The sequence below is a fragment of the Falco rusticolus genome, chromosome 5 (assembly GCF_015220075.1).
Source record: "Falco rusticolus isolate bFalRus1 chromosome 5, bFalRus1.pri, whole genome shotgun sequence".
Taxonomy (NCBI): Eukaryota; Metazoa; Chordata; class Aves; order Falconiformes; family Falconidae; genus Falco; species Falco rusticolus.
Window position 1 is genome coordinate 55,638,954 of NC_051191.1, and position 16,437 is coordinate 55,655,390.

The 16,437-nt window shown below is 47.5% G+C and overlaps 2 protein-coding genes across 4 annotated transcripts in view; one reads left to right on the forward strand and one right to left on the reverse strand.

The window, feature by feature from the left end:
- MEI1 (meiotic double-stranded break formation protein 1) overlaps window positions 1–11,596 on the reverse strand; it is a 39,296-nt gene extending 27,700 nt beyond the window's left edge. The window contains exons 1-10 of one of the 3 annotated variants that reach the window (XM_037387527.1): window positions 11,185–11,596; window positions 10,559–10,682; window positions 8,236–8,286; window positions 6,268–6,341; window positions 5,488–5,593; window positions 4,722–4,925; window positions 3,333–3,463; window positions 2,709–2,823; window positions 1,764–1,880; window positions 1,137–1,236 (exon numbers count right to left, since the gene is read on the reverse strand). In XM_037387527.1, coding sequence (XP_037243424.1) covers window positions 1,137–1,236; window positions 1,764–1,880; window positions 2,709–2,823; window positions 3,333–3,463; window positions 4,722–4,925; window positions 5,488–5,593; window positions 6,268–6,341; window positions 8,236–8,286; window positions 10,559–10,682; window positions 11,185–11,331 — 1,169 coding nt within the window. In that variant the 5' untranslated portion in view covers window positions 11,332–11,596. The other 2 variants (XM_037387528.1, XM_037387529.1) reach the window with 2 other exon arrangements.
- On the forward strand, window positions 11,596–15,656 carry SNU13 (small nuclear ribonucleoprotein 13). Its single transcript, XM_037387531.1, has 3 exons — window positions 11,596–11,854; window positions 12,702–12,822; window positions 13,761–15,656. Exons 1-3 carry the CDS (start codon window positions 11,852–11,854, stop codon window positions 14,021–14,023), a joined length of 387 nt encoding a protein of 128 aa, XP_037243428.1. The 5' UTR covers window positions 11,596–11,851; the 3' UTR covers window positions 14,024–15,656.
- Window positions 15,657–16,437: the final 781 nt, after the last annotated feature.

A 16,437-nucleotide genomic window follows, 5' to 3' on the forward strand; every position in this document is an offset into this window, starting at 1 on the left:
GAGAGGCAGCACTCTTGCAGCTTCCTGCAGCCTCTCGTCTTCGGGCCCTGAACTGTGCCTGCCACTCTGGTTGTGCTGGGAGGGACAAGGAGCACTCCAGAGAGTGCTACCCACCATTCCTGACGTACTGCCAAGAGGAACAGTACGGCCTGCTTGAACAACACCTCAGTGTAGGGCTCACTTACAGAAGAGAATGCAGCTGCAAGGAAAAACCAAGAGGAAAAGTTCCAGGATGAGATCCCTTTCCCCACTATGAAACAGTTTTAAATAAAACATTTCTAAGGCAAAGCTCAGAGAAACAGAATGGGTGTGCTAGAAAATGAGAGTAATTGCATAGAGCATTCTCTTTGTTTTACAAGCATAAATGCTGTAATTAGTGTTTCCCACATCCTGGTTTCTCTTTTTGACAGATCCCACACTGCCATCATCCCACTGTTCTAGCACTGCTGCTTTTCCTTCTTTTTACCCTGACATTGCTAGAAAAATTGACTATGACATTTCCAAAATTTAGCTCAAGGGCTCTCTTGGGGGAACAAAGTGGCAAAAACAAGACTGTCACTGGCATGACAGGACAGGAACAAGATCATAGAGGCAAGAACAGGAAGCACAGAAGAAAAACAAGACAGGGTATGTTATTCCTTAGCAGAAAACAAGAGGAAAAAAGTGACAGAATACATTAATATTTCATCCTAGAATTTGTTTTTGCTGTTTGAATTTAGCTCAGATGATGATACAAGACTAGAAGCCACGGAATTTGCATGCTCCGTTTTGTCAGAGGCACACTTCGCAGGAGCTGGCGTGCTCACATATGCCTGGACCTTCCTAGCCTTCCCTCTTGCTTGATCTACAGCTGAAAGGAGATTTCACCTCCCAGACTGACAAGGAAGCAGGAAGAGGCAGATATCCTGGTGGATACATGTGCAAAGAGGACAAGCTGGGACCTTTGGAGACAACCACCAGGCCCAGCTTCACAAGAATAGGAAATGCATTTGTTCAGCAACATCTTTCAAACACAAGGGCTCTGAGGGTGTAGATATTTGGTCTCAGACAAAAACCTTAAAAAGCAAAAGCACCACAGCCTCCACTTTGGGGCACCAAACTCTGCCTGTGCAAGCCTGACGGTGGTACTCCCTTACCGTTTCAGTATTTCAGTGAAGAGCTGGAGCCCTTGTTTGTGCAACTCCACATTGTTCAGCTGCAGGACATCTTGCAGACTCCTCACCAGAGATTCAATACCTGCACACGTTCAAGAGAAGTCACAGAGAGGGCTTTTAACACTCCAAATTTGAAGATGGAAGCAAAAATAATTTTAAAAAAGAAGGAAGATTTGAACAATTATTCCCTGAGCCACTGACAGAAACAACTGCCCAAAACTGCTGAGTGTTCACTCAACTCCCTGATAATGGGTGCCAACCTCCACTGCTGGAGGTAGGTCCAGAATAAAGGAAAGAATTTAGCCTTTCTTACTAAATCTACTCTTGGCCTATCCACAGAAACACCTAATAGTAACTTAGGCGGTGTTGGTCATGATAACTGGTTATTATAATGAATGCAGGCTTATCAGGAACTCATCAGGATAGTGGCACTGTAAATCCAAGCTATGTTGCACATCACAAACATGTCTGAAAGGTACTCATTTTCAGTCCTTTACCCATCCTGGCTGGAAATTGTGATTGTGTATAAAGTGTTGAAATTCAGCTAGAAGCACAACAAATGCTCACAGCATTACTGCAGTCACTCTGTCAGAAAGGTTGATGACTTACCATAGACTGTGTGACACTTTGAGAAGAAAAGGTGCTCTTCAGTTAGGAGGAGCAGACAGCAATACACCGACCAGATGAGAATTTCACTGTTGCATGAGAGACATTCAAACAGGAATTCTGCAAATGTACACACACACACACACACACAAATAAGGTCACCCTGTTAAGAGGTAGTCTGCTCATAGCATAGCACAGCTGCTCCTAGAACAAAGCAGAGCAGAGGAAGGAGAGGAAACAAGGAAGTGTAACAACAGCCACGTGGAGAATGCTTGCGTTATGAAATAGCAGGCAAGGAGAACGGACTGGATGCTTGGTGGTATGCTAGTCTTCAAAATAAGGTGAGTGGAGAGCAGACTCCCGCAGGCAAGTGTCTTCACAGCAGAAACTCAGCAGGCAGGAGCTAAATTGTGGCTCTAGCCCTTGGCACAAATGAAAAGCCACAAAGCAAGCTTTACTACAGATGCAGTGATCTCTTTTTCCTTGAAATTTTTACATCTCCCCAAAAATTTGTAAAATGAAAGCATTTCTATCTTTTGGGATTACAAAAAAATAATAAACCATCTCCCACAGCTACATTATAAAGCTAAATCCTAGACCAAATTCTGTGCAAACTTACAATATTTAGTGGTACAAGATGGAACCTCAGGCTGTCTAAGCTCATATCCAAGGTCCTGCGAGAAGGAGCTTGACCTCAAGGACTTGTGCAAATTCTTGCTGTGGAAACTCCATTCTGCCTGTTGACAGCTACTTCTATACTTTCAGTTGAAAACTTAACTTTCTTCTATTCCTAAAATCACTTTGGCTATTTTTACTGGTATAAAATGGCCACCACACACATTATGCCATCAGTGGATTTCATGGAGCCAGACTGATTCATAAAACAAACAGCCAGAGAGTGCTTTGATATTGGGAAATTAACAACAAGATGCTACTGCATTTCTTCACCTGGGACATCCGCATGGATAAAAGCAGGAGCATATCTGCTGGGAGAGTGAACCAGCACTGCAGCCACACAGTGAGAACTTGCTGCCTGTAACATCTCATCTCTGGTCAACAGAAGCTGTTGGGAAACAAAAGCCAAAATGAGAGAGGAAGTCAACTATGCAGATATGAGTAAGAAACAGTTTCTTCTACATTTTAAATTTTAAAACATAAATTAAGATCTCTCTTTTCACATGTATTTCATGGATTAAACTTGCTAAGGCAAGATACAATACTTGACCAAATACACTAAAAAAAAAAAATAATGCAAAATGAGAACTACAGCAGAGAAGATTAGGAGTAAGAATAGCTCTGCCCACATGTTTAGTCATGTTGGACATACAAGTGCTGTATCAGACAGACCTCAAGTGTGAGTGAGTAAAATCAGCTGAGGCCAGGAGTAAAATTTCCCCCTTTCAGGATGCAGGAATGAACAATGAGGTGATCTATGCCCATGTCCCCATTTCCCACTGCAGCCTCTATTGCTGGTGTTGGCAACTGCACACTGAAGTGCCTCAAATAAAGATTCAATACTGGCCAGCAAATTCTTTATGTCTACCAACAATTCACTACTACTTCAGCAATCACCTTTTTGAGAACAAGTGGCAGTGGATTTTCCCTTTCTAAAAAGTCAGGGTTCTCAGACTCCTCTCCTGTCTTTGAATCATTCATAAGAATGGATACAAAATGGTCACATTTCAGCAGCTCCTTTAGCAAACCTGCAGAAGGGAGAGCAAGAGTGAGCACCATACCGGGCATAGCAAGGATTATATTAACACAGGAGTATTTACAGCCTAAGACTTGTTGCCAACTTCTTCCCCTTTCCTGCATTCCTAACAAAGGTCCTCACCTCCAGTTTAAGGAGTTTCCTCTCACTGTGTCCCCAGATACCGCCATGAGCCCCATGTCCTGCAGCCCCTTGTTGCTGATGTTTTTTTGCTGGGTCAGATCTGCTCGCTGCCCCTTCTCGGAGACTGGCATGTGCTCTGGTACACGATATCAGGAGCACTCTATTCACAATGTATTCTGTGCTCCAGCATCTACCCCTAAACTGTTTCTTGGGAGAGCTCTTGACTTGCATTTTTCTCCAAGCTACAATCAGTGAACCAACAATAACTAGACATTTTCCCTGGAATACTTCCTAGAGAACTAGCATTTACCTTCCCCTTCTACTTTCACAGGCTCTTACTGAAACAGCTGTATTTAGCTAAAGGACATACACACACAAAAGTCCTCAGTACTCAGTACAAAAGTATAGTACACAGCTACAGGTATTGATGCAAATCATCAGTACATGTCCGTACAAATTCACTAGGGGTATTGTCTGAGCTATAGATTTCTACTTTCAAAGGAATCATCGATCATTTCTAGTAGCTGAGTAGATGATCTGAGGAGCAATCTGGTTCCTGCTTACCTCCTACAAGAAAAAAGAATTCCCTGGGTGGTTTACAAACAAGCAATGTCAGAAAGGCTGAAATTGTGCTCCCCAGCAACAGTTGATATGTGCAGTTGGAAGCATAAATGCAAGGAAATGCCACTTCCACCTTAGCTTTTTAACCTAAATAACATGATGCCCCATGTCTGAAGACCATATTTGTTAGACCCCATCCCACTGCTCTACAAAACCCACCTGTGCACAGTGTTTGCATTCAGACACTTTGAGGAATGGTCTGTTCCTAGGATAAAACATTAAATTGAGGCAGGCCAGGCCACAGTGCAAGTTCTGAAGACACTCTGAAGATTAGTCAGTGCTAGGTAAATGTGGGGCTCAGGGGACAGTGGAGGGCTGGGGGAGCTCAGCAGCAGGTCTGGGCCATGTGATTGCTATGGAGTAACAGAAAGATTGACTGCTTCAGACAAGCAGCAAAAAGCTCTTCTAGGGAACAGTCCACATTAGAGTGCCTAAACCAGCCAAGGGTTTCTTCCTCATTCTAAGCCTTCCCATGCACCTTGCAGCTTCTCTCAGCAATGCCTTACCCAAACAATTAACCTGCAGCTCCTTTGTCTGTGCATGCCCCAAGGTATTCAAGAAGAGACCACACAGCCTTTCTTGGAAGTGTGCTGAGAGCCGTTCTATGCCAACAGGAGAGGAGTACAACTTGCCATACAAGTAGCAGACAGCAGCCTTTATAGCCTCATTTGGGTATGTCAAGCCCATCAGCAGATGATCCACTAAATTACCTAGTATGAGGAACAGAAACAGCAAACATTCTCACTAATGAACTGATTTTTAAAAAGTACCAACCAATTTCCCTTGAAAATCTGCAAAAGCCCACTGGACAAACTGGTGCATGCAGATTAATGAACGCCACAATTAGGTGATGTGGTCACCACCATCTGTCCCTCTGAGCAGAGGGGTACAGTAACAAATTGCTAGAGGAGCTTGCTGTTCGCCATATGAAGATCCATCATCCCAGCTACTTCTACAAACAGCTAAGCTTTCTCACCAGACCCCTAGGGGCTGGACCAAGCAAAGCAGTAACTAAATGCATGTTGCCTGTGAGGGAGACCCACAAACTCTGCTTCACAGAGGCTTGTTTTGCCAGGCTGGCTAAATGCACAATGACAAGCCTCCTATGAAGGTATTGACCTGCAACTCAGGAGGCCTGAATGCCACTCTGACTTGTGGACAGGCTTCTTGTGTGACCTTCATGAATTCACATGGGGACGAGGGAGTGCATGCATCATATGTGTATTAGAGCTGTGAATGCTACCCTTCAGTGAGGCATGACACATTACTCACTGTGCTCTACCAGCAGTATATCAGCAAAGCGCAGGATGGCATCTGCCAGCTTGCCCAAGAGAGTGAATGTGGGCAGGCTGCCTCTCATGGTAGTGGCTTTGCACAGCTGTAGAGGAGACAGAGAAAGAAAACGTTCCACTGGTAAGAACACAGTCCAAAGGCAGAAAGGCACCCAAACCAGCAAGCTCTCAGTGATGCATAATCATCTGGAATAGGATCTTTTCCTAAACTGGGTCCTCTTCACCACTTAGGATAAACCACAGGAAAACCCTGAACACACCACTAGGTCTCTAAAATGTCTTTTAATTAATACAAGAAATCTTTTGCTTGTTGTTCCTTTTCCTCCCTCTCCCCTCCAGCTCTTACATGAGCAGATAAACCAGCTGAATTTCTCCCCACTTTCACAACTTCCCAATCTTTCATACCCCATGGTACCATCACAAACTTAGGAATGAAGACAGCAAGAGCCCACAGCACAGGTTGGGAAAGTTCCTCATATCACTGAAACAGTAAGGTAGGAAAAGAAGAATCTGAGGAAGCCACACAGCTTCACAAGAGCATCTTGAAGCCATATGGTTGCAAGGCATCGTGGGAACAGGAAAACTCCAGGGTAGACACCAACACTGTCAAAATCACAGCAGGGCAGCTGGCACTAGGACATCCCACTGCAGCAGAGGCTGCATCCCAGCACAGTAGCTGCAGTCTTGCAGAGCTACTCATTCCCATCTCCTCAGCCTCTGAAGGATTGAAAGGAAGGGCAGGTAATTTATCTTCACTGACCTCTTTTTGGCTTTCATCCAAAATGCAGCATAAGTACTGTTCTGACTTCAGCTCCACTACAAGCCGCACCAGAACTAGGCAGGAGAAACAGGATCAGTAATTCACACACTAGAGCATTCACAATCCATCTTCCACAGGGCTTTAGCAGACGAGTGAGCAAAGAGCTTAGAAATTAAACAAGCGCAGAGGTGCTGAGAGAGCAGGCTAATATCGGCATTCCCAGCACTATTACTTCTGATAGCCCAGCCCAAGTTCTCTGCAACAACATTACCTGTTCTAGCTGCCCTACAAACCATGCATGGAAACTAACTGCAAGAGACAAACTGAGCATCAGGACACCAAGTAAACATAAGGAACCAGGAAGGGAAGGAAGCAAAGCCCTACCTTAAAAGCATAAAAAATTCTGGTAATTTCATAGAGCAGGCTTCCTACAGTATGAAAATCGGCCTTTAAAAACACAGCTTTCCAGAAAAGATATGAGAACTGAAACGGCTGAGTATCCTTAGATGCAGCCTGAGAGCTCCTCCTCCAGCTGCTACTGTCCCCGAGTTAAGAGTGCAGTCGATCAGCCATTGCTCCCCACTGCAGTTATCCCATACACCTTGCCAGAAAGCAAGGCCCCAAGTCACCTTTGTGGTACTGTTCACCTCCATGAATAACCAGCTGTTATTCCTGGTTCACTGCAACTTTAAGAACTTTGTCCGCTCTGTCCCAGTAGGAGGAATCAAATAACTGTGTTTACCAGACACTGGCTGCACATCACCTGGGGTTTTCCTGACAAAATCACAAGGGAGTTGCCTGATGCTGGCAGGCTGCCTCTGCCTCCACCCATGTACCAGTGGACCAGTTTCAGGAAGCAAAGCTCCTCTTCTGGTATATTTAGAACCTGGGCACCTGAATGTTCAGCAGGTAAGTTTTGACAGTAGCCCGCTTACTGTGACACTTGTGCAGAGCATTGTTCCACAGGATTTAGTAAGGCTGTCTTGGATGTATCTTGGTGTCATGGCATGACTCATTTGAAAAACACACTCCTTTGATTTGTATTCTAGGAAAGCATCATAAAAAGAAATACCAGAGACTTCTGGGTTCACCATCTCTTGCTATATCCAGGGCAATACTGGAGGTTTACCTAATAGGAGACCTACTTTAGCTAAAGAGCCACACATCTCAGCAGAGGCATGTCTTGAGACAGGTGATTTATAGATGGTTTAATGGCCCTTTCTTGCCTTGAACTCTCAGAATCTCTAAAAACTTTCAAGAGTTGGTAACACTAATTTAAAATTCCTCTGAGAGCATCCATCTCTCAACAGACTGGTAACATGACAGAAAGACTTCTCACCTTTTCAACACCATTTCAAGCAAGTGCCTGAAAAGTGACACCCCTCTGGAAGGAGTTGGTCACATCCCCTTTCATTTTTCATGGCTGGACAGGAAGAAATCATTGCATTCCTAACATCACTAGACTCAGCAGAGATGCCCAAGGTTAACTGGACTGCAGAGATTCCTTAGTCAGCCATGCAGACGCTTCCTTCATATTTCAAATTAAGGACTGTTCAAAAAGCAGCACCTGCAGCCTGTACAGCTAAATCCCAAATAATCACTGTCCCAAGGAGAAAGTAGTAGATTCCAAAGCTCACTGAAGCTTACAGGAAAATTTCCATTTACTTTGAGCCTTTGGTCAGGTCCACAGATGCCAAAGATCAGGCATTGTTTACCACTGTTACCCACCTGACACTAAATTCATGGCACACACAGAATCTGTGAAAGAAATGCTAAATATTTAAATCTGCATGCACTCCCCTGCCCCCACATATTGGAATAGTCTGCTCATCACTGTTGCCTTGATAAAAAATAGATGTTCTTCCCAATTCAAGCTGTGTAGAAGCTGAGCATCTCGCTATCGTTATCAGACAAGACAGAGCCTTGTCACAAACTGTCAGTAATTGAGACATGGCATGTGCCTCTCACCTTCCACGAATAGGTCCAGGGCACTGCTGTCTTCCACAGTGTGCAACAGCCCTAAAAGGTAAACCACAATCAGTCATGGAACTCATTCCTGCTTGTGATCATCAGTGCCTTCTTATAAAAAGAGCTACAGGGTTTTCTTCAGAACTGCTTTGTTTTCCCTGCTTCACACAACGCCAGCCTGACTTTGTCAGAGGGAGGTGGATACTCTCAGGGAGGATCACAAAAGGCGTCTCCATAAGCAGGACACAGGGATATGAAGGTATAGATACTTTATAGTTGAAGTCAATGGCTCCACCTATGTAAGTAAATATGTAACTGCTGCCATCATCACATCTCACTGCATATATCCGATATTAGACAGCTGAAACAACACCCCAGAATGACAGAAGTTAGAGCCCAGCTGTGAGCTGTCCTTTCTGTCTTCTATTCATACCAACTACCATGAACAGTATTCTCCCTCCCCAGTACTGAAAATCCCTAGACCAAATTTGAACACTAGGTTTAAAGCATATGGAAACTATTCCAATGTCAAATTGAACCTGAAGGCATCACTTCACAAGCCACTTGTACAACGAAAGCGTAAGATTGGGTATATCAAGAGTCTCACTCTACTACACCACACCAGATGAGAAACTCTACCTCCCAGCTCCTTCCAACTTCAGGTACCTACATCATCAGGCATCTGGCTCAGACCCCGACTTCTGACACGCTAAACCACTTGTTTCAACATATCCAATCAAACTACCTCCCCTCCAGAGACTCCATGACCTCTCAGAAATTTGACCAACCAAAGCAACATTATGACATTGCAGCTGAATAAATTACTTATTTCCGGTGCTTCATCTGCCCAATCCTCAGTAATTTCCTTACACTTCGGAAAAGATGTGCATACAGCATTAGCGAATGTTGCAATATTAGGTGCATGAAATTCAGGATTACCTGAAATTCACCATCTCCTAGTACGTAACACTCCACACTGCACCTCTGTTCTCTTAACCTTCTTTTTTCTGCCTGTGCCTATCCTGATATTCTCTCTCCAAAAACAAATATATCTTCATGAATTAACACTTCCTCCACAGCATTACTCAAACCTTCCGGGGTCCTTCTTACACTCTTGCACCAAATGATCCTTGATTCATTCAAGCTATATCCAAAATGTACACGTCATGGTTTGTAGCCCCAGGTTTAGACTAGGATTCCAGTTTCACACAGTGTAGGACCACACTGGTCATAAGCACCACTCCCTCCACATCTGTATAGGATTACGTGCACAGACAGCATTCAGTAAAAATTGAGAGCAATGGAGAAAACTAAACCTGGGCAAAGTTCTGTTTCCAGCAAAGCTGCTTCCAAAATGCTGGGAAATCAACTGGGAAAACACCATTTCAACTATTTGGTGCGTCAAAGCAGGGGAAGTGGCTTGTAAGTCACTTTCCCCCAAAGAACAAGAATTATCTGCCATGTGCAAATGAGATCACGGAATTAAAGGAATCCAGTGTACTTGCTCTCTAAAGGCACTTGCACTCACACCCTCCATCTTTTTCTGCTTTACTGTTCCTTCATTTAGGCCATGATTTCTTCTCCATGAAGATTTTAGACATTTCAAAGACCTTGCCTACAAGATTGCTATGCAAACAAAAACTAGTAAGAGATGTTCAAGATCACAGAGACTGTTACTGGAAAGGCACTTTCTGCCATCCCACTGAACACTATTCCTCTGTGAGGCTGACCCACCAGGAAGCAGCAGGTATACAATCCTATGGCTACAAGGATTTCTAGAAACGTAAAGTGATGGTGTGTAAAAACGGCTACGTAGACTTGTATTTTGCACGTTTCATATTAAACCCTGCAACGCCCTTTTAAGCTCACGCTTTCATTTCTGTATGAATCTTCATATAACACTACAGTTCAGCAAGCTGAGATAGCACTGAAGCACGAGCCTAGAATGGAGGGCATTCAGGGAGGAGTCATAGACCAGGCGCTCCCCGTTCTCCAGAAAGGCTTTACAGATACATCGAGATACCCTGGGAAATTGCAGGAGCTTTACGAACACACCAATCCTGCTCCTTGGGAAATAAGGAAATTAACTAATCTAAATCAAATGACAGGCAGTTTTCCACAGGGAATAATCACACAGCTAACACAGAATGGTGGAAGTATGGCACAGGGCACCTCAGTGTTTGGGGGTTTTTTTTGGGTTTTTTTTTTACTTCAAATGCGGAGAAACTTTGCACGTACACATCTGTCCAAAAAAAAAAAAAAAAAAAAAAAAAGGTGACTGCCCTCTCCCCGGCGCTGCACAGGGCCACAGCAAAGCTCTTACCAAGGAGAGTCCCTATCAAGTGACGGCAGAGCCTCTCGTCCGGCGCCAGCAGCTGGACGACGGGCAGCGCCTGCCGGGCCAGGGCGTCGCGGAGACGGCACAGCGCGTGCTTCCTGCGCACCAGCTGCCGAGCGGAGACAACGAACCGCCGTCAGGCGGCGGCCCAACCACCCCGCCGCCCCGGGGGACACGGCGCCACCGGGCCCCACAGCGAGAGGGGACACCCGCCCGCTCCCCAGGCCCACGTCCAGCGTGGGAGAGGGGGCGGCCGTGAGGGGCCGGCGGCCGTGAGGGGCCGGCGGCCGTGAGGGGCCGGCGGCCGTGAGGGGCCGGCGGCCGTGAGGGGCCGGCGGCCGTGAGGGGCCGGCGGCCGTGAGGGGCCGGCGGCCGTGAGGGGCCGGCGGCCGTGAGGGGCCGGCGGCCGTGAGGGGCCGGCGGCCGTGAGGGGCCGGCGGCCGTGAGGGGCCGGCGGCCGTGAGGGGCCGGCGGCCGTGAGGGGCCGGCGGCCGTGAGGGGCCGGCGGCCGTGAGGGGCCGGCGGCCGTGAGGGGCCGGCGGCCGTGAGGGGCCGGCGGCCGTAGCCAGCTCTGCCCGGGAAGAGGAGACGGCGGGACAGGCGCTGCCCACCGAGGCGCTGCCGTCGCTCAGGGTCTCCACAGCGCAGGCGAGGCAGAGCGACGGGTGTTGCGGCAGGGCCCAGCGCGCCCCGTGCTCGCCGCAGGGTATCTCGCCCGCCGCCGCCGCCATCACCGCCTGCCGCCGCGCCCTGCGCATGCGCGGGGCACCAGCCCGGGGCAGCGGCGTTCCCGGCCCTCCGCCCGCCCTGCAATCCCCGGGGCGGCGGCCTGAGGAGCCCGCGCCGCCCCCCCTCCCCTTTCCCGCAGAGCTGCAGGCTGTCACGGGGCCTGCCGCAGCCCGGCCCCGGCCGCTCAGGAGCGCTGCTCCTCGTGAAGTGCTGCCGCACGGCGTGCGCGCCCCCGGCGGCGGTAAGCGGCCCGGGGCTGCGGCGCTTGGCTCGGCAGAGGAGTGAACTGAGGGGCGGGATGTCTCGGCGCCCCTGCAGCTGCGTGCCGCGTTACGGCGTGCGCCGCTACCCCGCCCGCCTAGCGTTCCGTGCGGCCCCACCACGGCGGCGCGGAGGGGCCCTGAGCGCCCGCCCCGCCCCTGGCCCCGCCCCCGGGCTCGCGGCCGCCTGACTTCCGGCGGCGCGCGGCAGCGCTTCCCGCCCCCTCCCCTTCAGCGCGCTCGGGTTGGGAGCAGCGACCGCGCCGCGCCGCCGGGCCAGGCCGCGGCCATGGTGAGCGGAGTCGGGCACCGGCCTCTTCTCAGGGGGCGCCGCGGGGCCTCGGAGGAGCCGTCTTCCCCGGCTGGGCAGCACGTGGAGGCCCAGCGGGCAGGGCTGCGGGCGGTTGCGGGCCCCGCGGGGAGGGAGCGGCGGGGGCTGGCGGAGCGGCGGGGGCTGGCGGGGCGGGGGGGCACCCGGCGGCGGGGGACTCGGTGGCCCGGCCCGGTGGGGAGCGGGAGCATGTGCTTGGCTGGCGGGGGGCGGCCGGGTAGGGCCGCAGCTGCAGCTGCGTGCAAGAGCGGGCGGCGGAGCATCGCGGCGTGGGGCTGGGCTGGCCGGGGGCGGGGGCGCCTGCCAGGCCGGGAGCTGCAGAAACGGTGGTTCTGCCGGTGCCGATCGTTAGGGCCGCTCGTAACATCGTTGCTGTTCCGCTACGCCATCGATCTTAACGTTCAGAAACTACCTGTAGTTTGCGGAAATAAACCTGATATGTGCTTTTCTCGGGATTTCTTTAAAATTTGCGTCTTATCTTGCTATGCAGTGAAATGTTTCACGTACGCAATACATACAGTATCCGTGGTAGCAAATGCCTGAAGAGTACCCTGTAGGTTTGGCTGCTGGTGGTTTGTAGGGTGTAAATTGGCTGTCCACATGAGTAGAGATACTCTTTACTTTGAATACGAGAAGAATCTCTTTAGAAATAAGATGCATCAGTGTTTCTAGTATGTGCAGAGCAGATGAGAATAGTGATGTGACTCCAACAGTCAATATATGTGGTGAGCGTGATGCCTGCATAGTGTTGTTCTGAACAAAGCCCCCTTTGCTCCTGTTGTAATACTCTTTACTCTTTCCTCTCTAGAGTGAGGCAGAAGTGAATCCCAAAGCTTACCCACTGGCTGATGCACAGCTCACCAAAACGCTACTGGATCTTGTGCAGCAGTCCTGCAACTATAAGCAACTACGCAAGGGAGCCAATGAAGGTGAGATCTGTGTTGCAGTGTGCTAGAAAGCATAGCGAGGATTTTATGAAAAGCTGTAGCTAGAGATCATGTTTTCTCTCTAGCTCTAGACCACTAATTGTATATAATGTAGCGTTTGCAATTGTCTTGTCTCCTTGCTCCTTCTAGCCTGCTTAAGCAATATTCAGGGAAAGAACTAAGCTGTAATCGTTTCAACACCTCTATGCAGTTCTAGCAGATGCTCAGACTGTGTTCCTGGTGTGTGTCCTGTGATCATGCAGGCTTTAGTGGTGTGGCAGTAGGATTTGGGTTTGAGGGTACCTCTAGTGCAACCTGCTCAGAGCATGGCTGCTTTCACAAAATGGATCAGGTTGCCTGGGGCTTTGCCTAGTCAAACTTTAAAAAAAACACCACTCAATCCCTAAGGATAGAAATTCTACAATCTGTCAGGACACACGATCTCATGGCTTAAACCCCTCTCATAAAGGCAGGGTATAAAATTCGAGCACAGCCTCTGAATCCCCCTGAGGCAACAGTCAGTCTGCAACTTGCCCCTTTTACTGTGCACTCACAAGGACGGTCTGGCTTAATCTTCTTTGCAATACCCTTGAAGTGATACAATACAGCAACCCTCCCTCCTTCAGGCTAAACAAGCCCAGCTCCCTCTGTCTCCCCTCGTCCGTGGTGTGCCCCAGCCCCCAACCCACCAGCAGTCCTGGGCTGGCCTCGCTCTCTTGTCAGTCTCTGCTGTGCTTGAGGGAAGTGCTGGGCACAGGACCCCAGATGCAACCCTGTGAATAACCTCCTCCCTGGACCTATAGCTGCTGCTTTCCTTTGGCCTGTCTTCATGCTACCACTAGATCTTCTTGCTCATAGCAATTTCAACATCTCCTAAAGTTGTTTTTCACTATATGTGCTTTCCAGAAGGACACAAACTTACTCTTCAGTTTCTTTTACAGCCACCAAAACACTGAACCGAGGGATAGCAGAGTTCATTGTGATGGCAGCAGATGCAGAGCCCTTGGAAATCATCCTGCACCTCCCTCTTCTCTGCGAGGACAAGAATGTACCTTACGTGTTTGTACGCTCCAAGCAAGCCCTGGGCCGGGCATGTGGTGTTTCCCGGCCTGTCATCGCCTGCTCCATCACCATCAAGGAGGGATCACAGCTAAAGCCTCAGATCCAGTCTGTCCAGCAAGCTATAGAAAGACTGTTGGTCTAAATGCCCCTAAGTTTGTGTGTGGAATAGGAAAGTTGATGTCAGGGGAAATTAATGTCTAGCTTCAGTTGAGATTATAGTTTTGATATCAGTGTTTCATTTAAAAACACTGCATATTTGTTTAATAATGGCTTAATTCTTAGTGTTTCTGCCTCTCCTCCCCCCTCTTTTCTATTATTACATTCAACACATTCATTCTAATTGTATTTCTTCTTGAAAAGTGATTGTACAACTGTATTTCCTATTTGATGTTGAAAAGAAAGGGAAAAAAAAAATCCCCACCTTATTTCTGTCCCCAATCAGCTGCCTCTGTGTTGCAGTATTTCTGCTAAGCTTCAGTCTCTAACAGGTGTGAATAAGTGTTTCTGAATGGTTTTGTCTACTGAGGATAAGGCATGTCGGTTCCCCACAGTGTGTGCCTGCAGACTGCTGGGATTGTTGCTTTAAGTGATGGAGCAGCATAGACCATGTACAAGGCAGGCAGCAGCTACTGTGTAGCAGCGGATGGAGCCAAGATCAGTATATATAGCACAACCCTTTTCCTTCTTGAAACCAGACAAAAGACTTCTGTAAGAGGTATGGGGAGCAGGAATCTTGTGGCAGTGTACAAGAGGAAATCTATTTTGCTTATTTTTAAATACTGACTTTTTAAGAAAAATAAAATTGCTGAGAAAGCCAAATATAATTGTCAATTCCCTTGGGGAAGGCTTTTCAACTAACTAAAGTGTTCCTACTTGTAAAACTAAACCGCTCAGAGATTGCTTAAAGGTTATTGCAGTGCAGTAGTTCATACTCCTTCAGTTTTCTTTGCATGGACTGCTTCACTGAGCTTGGACTTCCTAGGGAATTTAAGTACAAAACACATGATCGAGAGGAGCCTAGTGTGGCTGACAAGTATCCTACATCTTGCCAATACTTTTTATAATTATCTCATGCTTTTAGGAAAGCTACTGTACTGTAGTCACCTGGCTGAAGATGAACCCTCTAAGTCAGGGGCAAGACAAAAGGAATCAAGTCATTTTTTCAGATAAATCAACCTGTGTCTCAAGAAAAGAATGCTAGATAATCTCATGTTCTGGAAAAGTATGAAGCACCACCAGCATTCTGGATTAGTGCTGGTTTTATGGAGCTTGTTTGGTTTAATGCATGTTGTACAGTAAATCTACTTACTGCTCTGTGCAGAAGAGTAAACCTCTGTATTGGAATGGGTCCTATCAAGCCTGTCTTCTATTGCAGGATACCAGAGCAAAGCTAGCATGGAAAGACCAATAGATACAGTAGCAGAAGGGAAAAGAAGTTAATGTTTCCAGAGACACTAACTTTGTACCTTTAGTAAGTACATCCCAAGCAGATGAAATCAGATCATGAAAGACTGAAGACAAATCATGTCTGTATTTTTTTAAGTGGCTGACAACAGTAATATCCTTGCTGAGGTGAACCCAATACAAAGATTTTAGAATCTTTTTATTTGTATGAGGTTTAGAAAAGCTGCTGTTCCCTTCTACTGATGCTGACTGTTGAGCTGGTGTGTTTAAAACCACAACTTTGCAAAGGATTTGCCATATTGTACCATGCCAAGACAGCTGATTTAAGACAGCACACAGAGCAGAAATAAAGGATTCTTGAGCAAGAAAAACTGTCTGATTTTCTGCTCTGAAGTCTTCTATCACCATCCCTTTTAAACTTCTGCTTCATGTGATAGTCTGCTATTAAAAAAAAAAAAAAGCCAGGAGGAAAATCAAATAACCTAGGACAAACGTGCCACAATCATCCGAAGCCTGGAACATGCTGTGCCTGGGGGTTAGCAAGCCAAGAGAAGTTAACAAGGACATCTGGGGAATGAAATTCAGAATTAAGGACAGGGTAGCCTTACTATTTTATTGCATTTGATTCAAGCCTCACAGGGCCAAGTATTTACAGTAACTTCTTTGCCGAAGGGCAAAATAAATTGATCACTTAGACAAATTTTTATTAAAAATAATTACTATGATGGAGGCTGACTAGAAGTATAATAGACTATATAGCTTCAATACTGCAGAGCTCAACGTGGCTAGCTGCTCTTTGAAGAGTTGTGGAGGTGGAAGCGAGCAACATGCTGGCACCACTAGGGTGGTCACTGTGCCAAGAGTGGTCACAGCTGGCTCTGATACGTGCGCCATGCTACAGCACCAGCGCAACATTAATATATAACTTAATTCTTAAATAAGTTGCCTAATAGTTTGTGTGCCAAACACAGGAATCCCTGAACACTAAAAACACCACACAGACCAAAATGGATGCCACTGTGTTTGCATCCTATAGAAAGTTACAGTTTAGCTAAACAACTAGTACTGCTTCCTAGAGCAAGGGCCATGACTGTTGGTTTTAGTCATCTTGCACTGCAAGACAGGTGGAGCATGCCAGGGGTGGAAGCTTAA